The following is a 15967-nucleotide window of genomic DNA, read 5'->3' on the forward strand; positions in this document are numbered from 1 at the left end:
AAACCCCAGAAACAAAAGCAACTACAGGCAACTGATTTTCCACAAAGTATCAAAAAATTGTATGTATTAAATGGAAAAGGGGCACCTTATTCAACAAATGGTGCAGGAAAAATTGAATCTGCACCTGCATAGGAATGAAATAGAATTCAGAGCACACTCCATGAACAAAACTGAATTCAGATGGATAAGAGAAATAAATGTGAATCCCAGAGCATTAAGGATCAATGAGAAAATTGGGATCAATTTAAGGCCCTATTTAAGGGAATACATCAACCATGAAATATAATAAAAGAAGTTCACAGAGTAGAAGATAAAATAGATGACTGGGAACTACTAGAAATAAAACACTGATGCACCTCAAAAGACTTCATCAAAAGAGTAATATGATAGTCTATGGATTGGGAACAACATTTTAGCAAAGACAAGATGGACAAGGGACTAAATTATTCATATCTATAGAATTCTGCAACACCTCAATAAGAAAAAAATCCAATTAAAAGTTGACCAAAGGACATGAAATGACTAATCACTTGGGATGAAATGCAAATGGCTAACAAAGAAATGAGGAAATGCTTAGGATCATTATCCATTCATGAGATGTAAATCTAAACAAGAATGAGATATTCCTTACACCCACAATGATAACCCAATTTAAAAATCAAACAACCAGAGAACAATAAATTATGGAAAGGTTGTTGAGAGACTGGAACACTTATACATGTAGGCGGGCTTGTAAACATGTACAAACATTATAGAAGGCAATATAAAATAATGGGGTATAAAAATACTGCACAACCTAACTGTACCTTTGCTGGGCATATACCCTGAAGAAATAAGAGACAGAGTAGGAACAGACATATGCCCCTCCATGTTCATTGCAGCAATTTCTAATAGCAAGAAGATGGAAATAGCATAAATACCCATCAATGGAAGAATGAACAATGAAATTCTGGTACATACTCATAATGGAATATTATATATCCCTAAAAAACAGCAAATCAACCATGAATCGCCTCCTGACATGGAAAGACCTGGAAACCATTGTACTGAGTGAAGTTAGTCAATCCGTGTATGAGTCCACTGCTATAAGAATAAACACCGAGATGAAAGCATGCTTCTCCTCTCACATAATCTAGTCTCCCTCCCAAGCAATGACATAGAAAGCCTGCCTAGCATCCGTGAATCCGTACCACCTCCTTTATATGTACATTGCAAAAATCACTTTGACAGAGTGGACCTCACCTCAGCTAGGGTTAGTTTCTCAAAATATGAGGAAAGGGAGAAGACCATTAACAATGAACTAAGGTCACGTAAATCAACATATAACAATGTACTAAGGTCACGTAAATCAAGACACTCCTTCCAGATTGATAAAATGAAACTTACTAGAAATTCAAGTCAAGATGTGAGGGAGAGGACACGTGAGTCTCAGAGAAAGGTCTTACACCATGTTGGTGGGTTAGCACGGTAGAGCAATCTCCCATGAGAAAAAAACGAAAGTAATGTACAAGTACTGGGCTTTGTGTCAGATACAATAAAGTTAAATGTGTACTAATCTCTCAAAATAAACCAAAACTCAAATGGACTGCTATTGGTTCAATTCTGACTCAAGCTTCATCTTTCTCCAGAGGAGAGTTTGCACTTTTGAACTGGTGATCCTTCAGGTTGCAATCCAATGCGTAAGTACTCTGAGACCAGTGCGATAACCAGGGCTTCCAATCTCTCAGTATAAACTCACTGCTACTGAGTCAATGCTGACGCATAGCTACCTGCTGTGGGTTTCTGAGACTGTTAGCTGTTTATGGGAATAGAAAACTCAGTCTTTATCCCAAGGAGCTGCTGGTGGTTTCAAACTGCCGACCATGTGGATCACAGCCCAACGCATAACCACTATACTGCCTGGGTTCCGAATCTCTCAGAATATTGGTCAACAAATAGTAATTAATTATCCGTATATAACGGTGCTTAGAGCTTTAGTATTTTCGCATCATAACAGGAATGGCATAATAAGGAAACATATAAATGAATGACACATTTTTACAAATTAGCCTTAGACTTGGAAATCTAAAATAGTGTTTACATGACCTATAACTTAATTGTGATGAGATGGAAACTTTTAGCTGTATAACTGAACAAGCTCTTCAAATCCTATAAATACAAGACAATCTTCCCCAAAGCACTTGGAAGGAGGAAATCCATAATGTGACACGTTTAATGATCTACTTGGATGTGTGGCATCATGACCTAAAACTGCCTTCAAAACAGACTGAATATGAGCATTTCCTGTTCAAACTTTAAATAGCACAATGATGAGCCATTTACTTTTTCCATTCTTGCCTCACTCTGCGCCCTCACGAGCAATTTGTGAAGAGCACAGATACTGCTTTATTTTTAACACTGGATGAATGTCTTCCATTTCTCCTTCAGCAGCAGCTGGCCTTCTAGGAAATTTTCCAGGCCACCCACCAAAGGATGCATTGCTTTCTGATGGGAAGAAGGTACGTGCTCACCTCTCTTTTCTCCCACCTCATTTAGTGGAAGGTTAGAAATGCTATGCGTGATGTGCCCAAGTTTCAATTATTATAAAGTCACTGCAGAACATTGGCGTGAAGGTCAAAAGTAGGCCTCAAATAAATGTTCAACAAGTGTTCATAAATTCAAATAATTACCAATAAGTCACATGTGTCTGTGCACACACACATCTAAAGTTAAATCTCATAAGCATGGTATCTTGACAACAAATCATTTATTTGGATTTTTTAATTGATCCAATTTATGCTTTTGAATAATATCAAACTCAGTCTTTATAAATGGACTTTAAAAAAAAGAAGTTAATTAAATGATACAAGGTCACACTTAATTCCTCATACATTTTAGCTAAATAAATTCAGTCAGATTTATTTTGAAGAAAAATCAAGATTTATTTTGAAGAAAAATGCATAAAATACTAATATGAATTTCATAATAAATGGCAAGTGGTTCTTAAAAATGTAAGAGAAATTAAAGACTAAAAAAGATAAAGTGAACTTTATACATTGAGATACTTCACAGTTTCTAATTAATATAGATTAGAAAAAATAGCATGGCATTTGTGATTAAAACAGTAATTTAAAAGACTAATATTTTTGACACCCTGCAAGTGCAGGTTATTTAATTTATTACATGCATTTTTGTATAATTTCATTCCAATTTTGGTTTTAAAACTGGGCAAATTTCCAATTACCAGACATTGTAGGTTTAAAGCTTAAATTTAATTAATTATAGCTCCCATTTACTCTGGAGCTCATTGGCTGAATTATATTACCTGGCCTGAATTATTACTATTACTACCCAATTAAATCCACCTTCATTGACCTTGACAACTGAGATAAAGTTTATTGTGCCAACCTGGCTAATAACACATGTGGGGTTAATTGAAGGATGGAGAGATAAATGACTTGGTGAGCCTCGTCTTTCAAGTTCTCGGGTCTCTTGCAGTGTGATGGTCAGACCAGGGTGCAGCTGCCTTAGCCTGTTTCCTGCTTCAGCTGGCAAGGTTCACTTCCTGCAAGGCATCCCTGAGAAGCTGCATGGACCTACCCCGATACAGCCCTGGGTGCTGAAGCAGCTGTGCAGAGACCCCTGCCAGCGCTAAGATGCTTACACATTCATTAATTCAACTTTTCTCCTGTAGTCTTCATAATAGTTTCTGTTCTGTGAGATGGAGGAGGACTTTGTGGATTGGTCTCAGACATATGGCTAATGCTGGACTTGTGGGCTTGGGTAGCACTGGGATGGGATGTTTTCTTGATGACCACTTCCCCTTTATATAAAACTGTCTCTTATACATGAGTTTCTTTGGATTTGTTTCTCTAATGTACCCAGACTAACACAACAACCATAAGGGTTTTTATGAAATTTGAATCAAGCATGTCGGTAAATAAATGTTTATATTTTCATTTGTACATTTTTACTTTAATTTTAACCACTAAATAATTGATAATTAGTGCCATATTACAATACTTTTTGAAAACATGTTTTGTATGTATGTGTTTGGTTTTCAATATTTTACATTTCTGTGTCTTATGTGTCATGTGTCACGCTCCAAAAATTTTTTTAAATTCTTTTAATTCTTAGTGAATTAACCGTATTCTCTAACTACTCATTAAAAAAAAATGAAACAAAGCAAAACAAATGCATGATGAAACTTCACGTCCTTCAAATATATCAGTAAATCAAAGAAATTTAGATCAATGAATTAGTATGTATTCTAACATGTCCCTATCTTTGGAGGACTCAATCATTATCAGATTTCAAAATATATAAGAATTAATGCATCTTTTAAAATATAGATTTAAAAAATTTAAAAGAAGAAGCATAATGGTTTTATGATGTTTCTGGACTCTTTAAATCAATAAGGATATTTTTATTTACAGGCTTCTCTTTTTTTTAACAGTTTTATTGGGGCATAATCCATATACCATACAATTCAATAGTTTAATCATATTAAGGAGGTTTATACAATCATTGCCACAATCAATTTTAGAAGATATTTTTCCCCAAAACCATTTTATTGGGAGCTAATAAAGTTATCATATTGTTCCATAGTTCAATTAAATGAGAGCATACCATACAATTGCTACCCAAGTCAGTTTCAAAACATTCTCTTCCTTCTTGAACTCCTTGACATCAGCTCTCCAGGGACCCTTATTTTTCTTGCTTTCTCAATAGGTTCATCTATCCTGGATTTCATCTTTTCAATAAAGCACATTACAAAAATTGAACAGGGTTACCCTCAATGAAAAAATATATCTGAAATAAACCCCAATATGAACACACACACACACACACACACACACACACAGAATGTTGAAAACCAGATCAGTCCCGACATGCATCAGCGGAATGATCAATTGACAAGGTTTTAACCCTTCAAGTAAGGTTTATCATTTGATCTCCTAAAGTCCTCTCTCTAATGCACTCTGTTTGGTAACCAGTTTCTTCCCATCCTCTCTTGTGGAAAGAGGGAAATCACTGGAGGCTCAGTGCCTGTGTAGATCTCACAAATATATATCTTGGGATCTCACTGTTATCCATCACTTTCTGTAACCAGTATCTCACAATTTAGGCTCTGACACTATTCTCTCCTTCCCCTTCGGATTATGCAATTTACAGCCTTTCATTCACTGATGTTGGTGTACTTCTTCCATGTGGACTTTGTTGATACCTCCCGTAGACAGCTGTATGCTTGGAAACAAACTTTAAGACCCCAGACTTGGTTTTATCTGATAGTCAGGCACTATCTAATTTCTTTATCACACTCTGCTATTGTATATCTTTTGTGTTCCCTTTCTTTGGGAGAGTATTGAGCAGGGCCATGATGTAAGAGTTAATTGTTCTTCAATTGGAGCTAGATTCAGTGTGATCCCCAAAACAATTCCTGGGTCTGTGTATTTTTTAATCTGCTTTTGTTTCCCTTTAGAGACATCCTTTAAAGTTATGGAGTAGAGTCTTATCGATCATTATTCTTCAATAAAGTATTGCTGTCCATTACACCAACAAATAACGTTTTGCCAAATGCAGGATGCTGAAAAATCAAAACAAAACAACAACAAAAACCACGAGAGTATTTGTTTAAAACTGAAAGTAAATCTGGATCAGAACTTTAGGTTATTCAATTGCAAAATAATTACTAACTATAAATGTAACCCCATCCTCCACATCCCAGTTGTGTGCACCACTGTTCAACTGCAAAATGACTGTTAATCCTCAATGTAACCGCATCCTCCACAGCCCAGTTTGTATGCTTGAGCATCATATTCTTTTGTGCACCATATACTGACTTCAGAATTTGAGTCCTTGATTCCATTCAGATGCAGGCTTGAGTAATCAGAGAGATGTACTCTGAAATCAAGCTGGCCAGATACCAACAGAGGCAGAAAATCAAACCTAAGAGCAAAAGTAGCTCTATTTCAGACACTGAGCAGAAAATAATCTACGTGGAATTACTGCGTAATGCTTCTCGTGATCATCAAGAAGATGACAAGGATTCCCACTGCAATGGTAAGCCATTTACCACGATACCCATTCTACGATGGGCTGTTCAGGCACTCAGCCCATCTTGGAGGGGATTTGTGGAGAAAGAATAAAATATTACACAAGTAATAATGATAGCCATATTTGGAGACTAGGCTAATATGTTTTAGTTTTTGAGGATTAGAATTCAAATTGAGGATATTATATGTGAATATAGAAGAGCAATATTAGTTTTCAGGCCCTGTTAAAAAGTATAGTGTTTATCAACAAATCTGGGTTTATTATAATTACTGGAAATATGATGTAAAAGAGAAACAGCACAAGAGTGTAGATGGGTTCAAGTCCAGCTATTGTGCATGTAATTTTATGTGCATGTTTTTTCTTGTGTAGAAATCTTTTAAACAGTTTGACATATCTTCCCTTTCTCAGTGTTTCCATTTCTCCATGTAGAGTTCCCATCATCTCCAGAGAAACTCATTGCAGCAATCCTGGGAATCATCTGTCTGGTACTGATGACAGCTGTAATAACCATGACCATCATAATTAATATTTCTTGTAAGTTCTTAAAAGATACCAAGGAAACTTGTCAATTGAATGATTTGTAAGTGTCTGTAAACATTTCATAATGTTAGGGGAAAAGCTTTCATTTTGATGTAGATAATTGGAGTCGATGCTTATGTTTTTATTAAATATGGAAATATTCTGAGTTATTAAAAATAGTAACAGAGTGATATAGAAAGTATTTTTATATGTGTGAATCATTATATTATGTTATAAAGTAGGTATATATGTATATAGCTACTTATGTAAGTATATCAGGGGCTTCAAAGATTCATGGAAAAATTAATGTTTAGAAATTTCCCACAAATTTTTGGAAAACTCCTTCATATGTAGTATTTGTTATATTTAATTCTTCAAAGCATTTTTTAGAAAACAAATATACAAGTGAATTTTTTATTAGATTAGCTACCTCAAGGAATAGAAAAGTTTTGTTCAATATTGTCTTATTGCAAAGACCACATATTACCTGTGGGTGTAGAAATTAAATTTAAATAATTGTAATTTTCCCCAAAGACTTTCATGAATTTATTAACTTTTTTGATGAAAGCACTTTTATTCCATTTTATTTGAATTTTAAACATAAAATTTTAAGTATCATAAATATTAATATCAACAACAATTATTATAATTATTTTAGCTCCTGTGAAAAGGGAACAGAACAATTCCTCTCTAATAACAGGATCCCAGAAAGGTATGCAATAATTTTTAAAGTTCTAGTATTAGTATATATTGTACTTTGTCTACATATTAGGGTTGCAAAAAATGCTAGCAGGATTTTGAAAACTAAAATTGAGCAACAAATTTCCAGAAATAAAGATTACTTGAGCACATTTCTTTTTAATGAATAAAACAAAATAATTCTTTAAAATAAAAAAAATCATATATGTAAAGTATATATTATATATAATCACCTGAATAAAATGGAAGCAGTAGTATGTGTATATATTTAGGAAATGCATAGATGTAATCTTATTTTGCTTATGTTATATGAATAAATTAAGGATTGGGATGCCAACTTTCTATGTATATGTAAAAGTTGTTTTAAATATACCAGCCTGTGAAGGTGCATATCATGGTTATGGATATACATCTGCAAATATGTTACTTAATTTTAATTTAAATCATTTTGAGATAATAATTAATAACCTTTCTTAGGATGTAATTTCAGCTATTGTCCAAAGTCCTGGTTTATATATTCCAACAATTGTTATTATATGAGTATTGAAAGAAAAACATGGAATGAAAGTTGGATGACCTGTGCGTCTAAGAAATCTAATCTGCTTTACATAGAAAATGAAGAAGAAATGGTAAGATTTTAAAATGTTTCAAACATTTTGTTGAAAGCTTTTCATTCAATATTATGTTATAGGTCTCATGTGTATTTGAGGATATGATGGTAAGTGAAATATATTGTTGCTAGAATCACAGTTCATACATGCATAGGATAATTCCAAACAATGTGTTATTTAAACACATGTCAGTGATTAGTGGATGGGTGACGATTGGTTCTTTCAGTAATACGCTAGTTTTTTTTATTTTTGTCTTCTGGAAGAAGTTGGTGGCATAATGGTTAAGTTATGCTGCTAATTACAAGGTTAACTATTCAAAACCACCAGGTGCTCCATGAGAGAAGCCTAGGGCTTCCGACTCTTATAGAGTTACAGTCTCAGGAACTCAGAGTCCTATACAGTCACTGTGAGTTGGAATCAACTCAATGGCAGTGAATTGAGAATTTTGTCTTCATTTATTTATCATGTTTATTATTAGTATATTTTTCACTTTTTACAGCTGGATCTACAATTCATCTTTGTGTGATAATTTATTTTTGAAGCAGTGGGGCAGAACTAAAACTTTCATGAGTCACTTAATGTCCATGATACACTCCATCAATATTTGATTTGGATATTGTATGAACATCATATAGTATACAGAGGATCCCTGGCCTATGAACAAGTTTTCTGTCTAAGCCTATCTTTAAATCAATTTTTTAAGTAAGTCAGAAAAATTAGGTATGGTGATGTCAGGTCATCCAATATCTAAAGTCAGATAGTTCAAAGTTTGTCTTCACTCACTCACTCACTCACTCACTCACTCACTCACTCACTCACTCTCTCGCTCACTGCCATCCAGTCAAATCAGGCTTATAGAGACATTGTAGGCAGGGTAGAACAGCCCCTGTGGGTCTCCAAGACCTAACTCTTAATAGGAGTAGAGAGTCTTGTCTTTCTCCCACCACATGCTGAGTTGTGTTGAACTGATGACCTTGCAGTTATAAAACCAAATGCATAAACGCTATATAGTCTTTTGTCCCTTTAATGCATTAAAAAATAAAGAAATACCTCCAGATACTGTATTATTATTAACATAACAGTGTGGTAATAATAATGATGTTTCCTGTGTGTTCCAAAGTGGGACACACGTATTATTATGGACTAATACATATACCTTGGATTTTCAGTATAATAGCTTTATAAAGTTTGCTTCATAACTACAGGTTGTACATGAAGCAGAATTTATAACATAGGTTCTGCTAGTAAAACTGTATGGGACCACATTTGCTTTTGAGTGCATAAGCAAATGTGGCGAAGAAAGCTGATGGTGTCCGGCTATCAAAAGAGATAGTGTCTGGGTCCTTAAAGGTTCGAAGGCGAACAAGCGGCCATCTAGCTCAGAAGCAACAAAGCCCACATGGAAGAAGCACACCAGCCAGTGAGATCACAAGGTGCCAAAGGGACCAGGTATAAGGCATCATGCAAAAAAAAAAAGATATATGTATATGTATATATATGTGTGTGTATGTATATATGTATGTGTGTGTGTGTATATATATACACACACACATGCCATATTAAATGAAGGGGGAAGAGCAGAGTGGAGACCCAAGGCTCAAGTGTCGGCCACTGGAGATCCCCTCATAGAGGGGTTTAGGAGAGGAGATGGGTCAGTCAGGGTGCGAGGTAGTACCGATGAAGAACACAGCTTTCCCCCAGATCCTGGATGCTTCCTCCCCCCAACTACCATGATCCGAATTCTTATTTGCAGGACTGGATAGGGCAGAGGTTGTACAGTGGTGCATATGGGGGCTGGAGGCACAGGGAATCCAGGGTGGATGATACCTTCAGGACCAAGGGTGTGAGGGGCGATGCTGGGAGAGTGTAGGGTGAGTGGGTTGGAAAGGGGGAACTGATTACAAGGATCCACATGTGACCTCCTCCCTGGGAGATGGATGGCAGAGAAGGAAGGAAAGGGAGACTCCGGATAGGGCAAAATATGACAAAATAACAATGTATAAATTACCAAGGGCACATGAGGGAGGGGGGAGCGGGGAGGGAGGGGAAAAAAAAAGAGGACCTGATGCAAAGGGCTTAAGTGGAGAGCAAATGCTTTGAGAATGATTGGGGCAGGGAATGTGTGTATGTGCTTTATACAATTGATGTATGTATATGTATGGATTGTGATAAGAGTTGTATGATCCCCTAATAAAATGTTTTTTAAAAATGTATGGGACCATGAATATATATCTGGTTAAGTATTGCCTGTTTATCTACTGCAGGTGGCATAGTGGCTACTCTTTGATGTGCTAACCACCAGGTCAGCAGTTTGAATCCACTAGCTACTCCTCAATAGAATGATGAGGCTTTCTGCTGCTCTGCAGGAGAAAGATGGAACATATTCCTGTAAAGAGTTATAGTTTTAGAAACCCGCTGGGGAAGTTCTACCCTGTGCTACTGAGCTCAACTGGACTTAAAGTGACTCTGTAGGACAGAGAAGAACTGCACCACAGGGTCTCTAAGGCTGTATATCTTTGGGGGGGTAATTTTAATAAATCATTTTATTGGGGACTCTGACAGCTCTGAAAACAATCCACACATCAATTATATCCTGCACATTTGTGGATGGCAACATGTGTAAATGTTTATAGTTGCATACTGCCTCCTCTTTCTCCCACTGAATGGCTTATGGATTTGAATGGATGATTTTTCAGTTAGCAGTCCAATAATGAACCTATCATACAACCTGAGCTCATTTCTCACAGTTTAGAAGGCTGGAAGTCTGAATCCAAGATGCTAGTTCTACAAGACAACTTCCTTCTGTTGGCTCTGGGAAATGACCCGTGTCATTTTTCAACATCTGTAGTACTGGTGTTCCCTGGAGAGCTCCACGTGACTTGGTTTCAACCAGTTCATGAGTCTAGGAGGTTCTCAGTACAGTGACCCTAAGTTCCAAAGATGCACTCTGATCTTAGCTCCTCTTTCTTCCTGCTAGTTAGGTCCTAACTCCTCTGCTGTATTTTTCCCATCTTTATCCCTTATAAGAAAATGAGATGAAGTGGGTCACAAAACAGGGAAATCCCCACCCCCAAATTGGATCAGAGCTGTTGCCTGAATAAGGGTATTGCTGCCCACTCTGAATCTCTTAAACTGATTTCCTGCTTACATCACATTCAATTATTATGTCATTTAACTGCCAAATTAACTTGTTATGTTTACATATACTTCAGAGAGGGGGGCAAAATTTAATCCATAACATTGCCTGAGTGAATGGTTTGGCTTAACTTATTGTATTTATTATTGTGTTAGTTTGGGTTCCAAAGAAAAAGTGAAGCAGTAATGTTGGTTTTTCTTTAGTTGCTTTTATAGCTTGCTTTATTGTAGTAAATGTAACAAAGCCTTTGCATTTCAACACTCTTCACATGCAAAATGCAGTGATGTCAATTATGTTTATTATATTGACCAACCATCACCATTATCTATTCCCAAGTTTCCTCACTGCCTGATGCAAAAGTCCAGTGTCCTTTATGCATTGTGTCCCCCTTTTCCCCTCTCTCCCTCCCTTGTCTATCTTCTTGTAACCTGCAATGATTTTTGGTCTCTCTATATCTGCCTGTAGTAAATATTTGTTGGTTTGTTTTCTGAGCACCTTCACGCACCTTGGTGTTTTCAAGTTTCATTCATACCACAGCATGTTTCAGGACTTCATTTTTTCTTTATGATTAGAATTGCAACATATGCATGTATCAGACTTTATTTATCCATTTATTTACCGATGGACATTCAGGCTATTTCCATTTCTTGGCTATTGCCCATAGTGCTACAATGAACATTGGCGTGCAACGAACATGGGTGTGGCATTTGCATTGCTGCTTTCGCTTCTTTAGTGCCTATACTTAGCAGTGGGATTCTGAATCAAATAGTACTTCTCTGTTTAAAATTTGGGGAACCACTGAGCTTCTTTCCATAGTGGATGCACATTTCTACAATTCTACCAACTATGGATCTGGTTTTATAATTTCCCCTCATGCTCAACAATACCTGTTGCTCTCACTCTCATCATTTTATGCTACCTTGTCCATGCAGAGTCACAGCAGCTCTATAGGACAGAGCAGAGTAGACCTTTTGGGTTTGTGAAGCTGTAAATCATTCTGAGAGCAGAGAGCCTCACCTACCATGGAGCAGTTCGTGGGTTCGAATCTTGTGGTTAGCGACTAATATGTGGTCCACAATGCCCCCCACTCTCCTCCTCACACCCATCTCAGTGCTTTTGACTTGCAATTCCTCCATGATTAATGACAATGAACACCTTTTCATGCACCTTTTGGCCATTTGTATTTCTGAGAGAGATAAAATGTCTAGGCTTTTGCTAATTTGTTTATTTGTATTTTTGTTATTTTGTTGTTGTTTTTGTGTTGTTAGCCTACTTTTCTAGGAGTTTTTCTTGTGACGACAGAACTTTGTTTTCTCTCAATGACTTAAGTAGATGTATTGAAAACTTCAAGTCTATAGGCAGACTCCTGTCTTTTGGTAGTATTTGGAAGTTTGTGTGTGTCTGATTATTTCTGAACTTTCCTACGTCTTCACTGCAAATGCGGTACTCATTCAGCCAACCAAGAATGGAGAGAGAACTAATGCCACCCTTTCTACATACTTTTATTGGGGAGATTTTTTTGTTACATACCTGCCTGGGACTCTGCTCACCCTTATGAAAAGCACCCTCAGGCTAGGCAAATTGTCATCATATCCATTCATTTCTGATGGATTTCAGAAACTTGAACTGGAAAAACAGTGGATTCTTATGCCCATCTCTCACTTCTAATGAAATCTTTCTTCCCCTGAGAATACTCTGCTGATTTGTACAGCGTGCCGTCATGTAACACTGCAGCCATCCTCAGCGAGCCGATGGTGGGGTGCAGGGAGTGGGAGGGCTCTGGGCAAGAACACAGCCTTTAACAATCCTTGCTCTGCTCTAGAAGCCTTTCAAGCGCAGGTATTTCTCAAGTTATTACTGGACTTTGATTAATTTCCAAAAGCACTGAGAGCATTGGCTTTGTTAATCTGACTATTTTGCTCAGACATACCAAGGAATCCCAATAACAAGTTCATTATGAACGCTCATCCTATTAGCAAATTAAAAGACGTTGTACTATAAGAATTAACTTCACTTGTAATAAAATTTTATTCTTTAATACTTTGTCTTATTTCTCCTAAAACTCTTTTTTATAGCATTTCATGAGCTCTCTGAATGTTTTATCATGGATTGACTACAATGGCAGCTCTAAACTGTAAGACTTTGATAACTCCTGCATTTTATAACTTGAGGAAAAGCAATATAAGGACAACTATAATAAAGCAATTATTTTCTTTTTCATGGGAAAATTGTACATTAAATACCTATAGTGAGATATAAAATATTGGTCTATATAAAATTTTAAGAATAAAATATTATTTTATTAAATTATTAAGCTATGTATTAATATTATTATAAAATGCACCTGTGAATACTATTTTCATATGTATTTATATGTACATTTATCTGTTTTAATACAATGTCATTCTCTCTGTTATAGGTTTCCAGTATATCCAAGGAAGGATAACAACTGTACATATTTAAATGTTTACATAAACCAACCTGCTCTTTCATCCTGCTTAGAAATTAAACTGTTTATTTGTAAGCACCAGGCACTGCTGTGAACTTAATGGTTTAATATTTCTCATCTATAAATACATATATACAGTTTCTTCAAAAGCCATAAATGTGTTTTACAATAAGTTTACTTATATTGGAATTTTAATTTTGTATGTCTATAAAATAGACTAATGCAATATATTTTCTTATAAAATATATGTAATGAGAGATTTTATAAATTATATATACATATGCTTACATATACAATTTACTTGGAATTTCAACATTCTTATATTTACAAGTTATTGATATTAATCATATTCATCAAGTGTGTTTCTATCACCTCTCTGTGCTTCCAAATAGTGCACCTAAACAGTAACTTCCCCTTCCCCTTCTCTCCTGCCTTCCCAACCACCAATCAACTTCATCTTTGCAGATTTGCTTATTCTAAATAGTTCATGTGAGTAGGTTCATGTAACATTTGTCCTTGTGAATGGCTTATTTCATTCATACACACAGATGCTATACAGTCATTAAGCTTCTCTTATTTATTTAAATAAGCTATGCATACATTATAGATCTTAATATTATTATATCCAAGTCCTCAAAAGAATGAATAAATTCAATCACGTTTTCAAGTGAGTTGATTTTTTTCTTTTCCTTGAAGTTGTTTAAATTATCAGCTCTGGTAGTTTATAAATCAGAGTTCAATTAAGAAATAAAAAGCAGAGAAAATTATACAATTATTTTTAATGATTGGCATGGGATAAGGAATTAAAACACAGTAAAAGAAAACTGTACAGAACACAGTATGGCTGTCGAGAGTGCCAGAGAAGGAATATACTTGGTAGGTGATATTCAGTGCTCATCAGAGACCAGTGTGTTTGCAGCCCATTGAAGGACGGAGGTGTTGACTGTGTTGGTCCTGGATAGAGCATGTCTACGCCAGAATTCTGGCACTGGTGAGGATGGAAGCTCACATGGATTAGCAAGCAGAAAAGACTGCCCTCCCACACCCTTTGAGTGCCATTAGTCAGAGGATGAGGACAGGAAACTATGAAAGGGAATGGATTAACCCAAATGCGGAGTCCCATGGATAGCCTGCATGCGCTTGCCTAGAGTCCCTCCCGTAGGATTAAAGGGAGAAGCAGCATCACAAAACTGGGAAGAAAAGCACTTCCCCCTATGGTGTTTTCTCCAATGCCTTCTACTGACCAGGTTTAACGTCATGCCAGCGGAGAAGAGAAAAATCTTTATAGAATACAGTTCATTATTATGAAACAGGCCAATGAAGGATATATTGAAAAAGACAGACAGAATACATTCTTAATAAACAGTTTTCTTGGGCTATATTCCAAATATACAATTCAATCGTTCAATCATATAAAGAAGTGTTGTAAATGGATTACCATGATGTTTTGCAACATATTCCTTTTTTCTTGTACTCCTTGTTATTAGCTCCACTTCCCCTCCCCCCCCCCCCGGGTCACAGAGTTACCCCGGTGGGCACACTACAGGACTGCAACCTAACAGGCACTTGCATCTGAGAACCAACAAGTATCCATAAATTATACTTTAGTGCAAAATTATCACTTATTAGTTTTATTTTTGTAGAAATTGATATTTTTACTTATTTTCAGTCTTCTTTGATTTTTGTTTTATGGCTATGCTTACCTCTGTTGGATATCAGACATTTTTGGAGATATTTTCTTCAATTTTTACTTTCTTCCTTCTGTCACACTTTATCATCATACTTAGAAATATGTGAAAATCTAAATGTCAAGTGATTAATGAAAAAGAATTAAATGAATAAAAAGCACTTGGTTGACATAGCAACACTGTATTTGCATAATTCAGAATAAACTTCAGTCATTTGACAATCATTCAGAGATCTTTCCACTATAATGCAATTAAAATAGGGAGTGACCTCATCATTGATTATTATTTGTAAAATGAACTGCTATATCCTATTTGCCTATCACTTTAGATATATTAAAACGTTTACTTTATATCCTACATATGTATGAAATATAGCTGTGTTAGCTATTAAAGTTATGAAATAAACAACTAAAGATTTCATTGACAGTCAAAAACAAGAGAATCTTCTTCATTTACCAATGTTTTAGGCTAACTTCTTGAGAGAAGCAAAATCACTGGAGCTTAGGTATGCATATAGGCAAAGAGATTTATGTAACAGAAATGATTTGCCAGCTTATAAGTCTATAAGCCAGTTGTCCTACTCGGCTTCTCCTGAGTTGCGACAGTGCAGAGTTGATTAACTCAATCCTGGCGGGTCAGATACTGATTGTCAGATCCCGAGTCAGCAAAAAGAAAGCAAGCTTTGTCAGAGAATCCACACGCCGAGGTAATGCCAGTACAATTGACTGGTTGCTCAGAGCAGACCACGCCATGGACATGATCACTTTACATAAGATGTCATTATGGGGATGGCTACAACTTACACCACAAGCCACTGAGAATCTTGCCA

The 15967-nt window shown here is 36.0% G+C and overlaps 1 protein-coding gene across 1 annotated transcript; it reads left to right on the forward strand.

Moving 5' to 3' along the window:
• Nucleotides 1-934: 934 nt before the first annotated feature.
• Nucleotides 935-13139, forward strand: LOC142451622 (NKG2-A/NKG2-B type II integral membrane protein-like). The gene is made up of 6 exons (XM_075553346.1): nt 935-952; nt 5877-6042; nt 6466-6570; nt 7214-7267; nt 7732-7883; nt 13077-13139. Exons 1-6 carry the CDS (start codon nt 935-937, stop codon nt 13137-13139), a joined length of 558 nt encoding a protein of 185 aa, XP_075409461.1.
• Nucleotides 13140-15967: the final 2828 nt, after the last annotated feature.

This window comes from Tenrec ecaudatus, chromosome 6 (assembly GCF_050624435.1).
Source record: "Tenrec ecaudatus isolate mTenEca1 chromosome 6, mTenEca1.hap1, whole genome shotgun sequence".
Taxonomy (NCBI): domain Eukaryota; kingdom Metazoa; phylum Chordata; class Mammalia; order Afrosoricida; family Tenrecidae; genus Tenrec; species Tenrec ecaudatus.

Coding starts and splice junctions, on each gene's coding strand:
- LOC142451622 (XM_075553346.1), top strand. Junction 6,043..6,465: donor CAAGGATTCCCACTGCAATG/GTAAGCCATTTA, acceptor TTCTCCATGTAG/AGTTCCCATCATCTCCAGAG. Junction 7,884..13,076: donor TAGAAAATGAAGAAGAAATG/GTAAGATTTTAA, acceptor TCTTTTTTATAG/CATTTCATGAGCTCTCTGAA.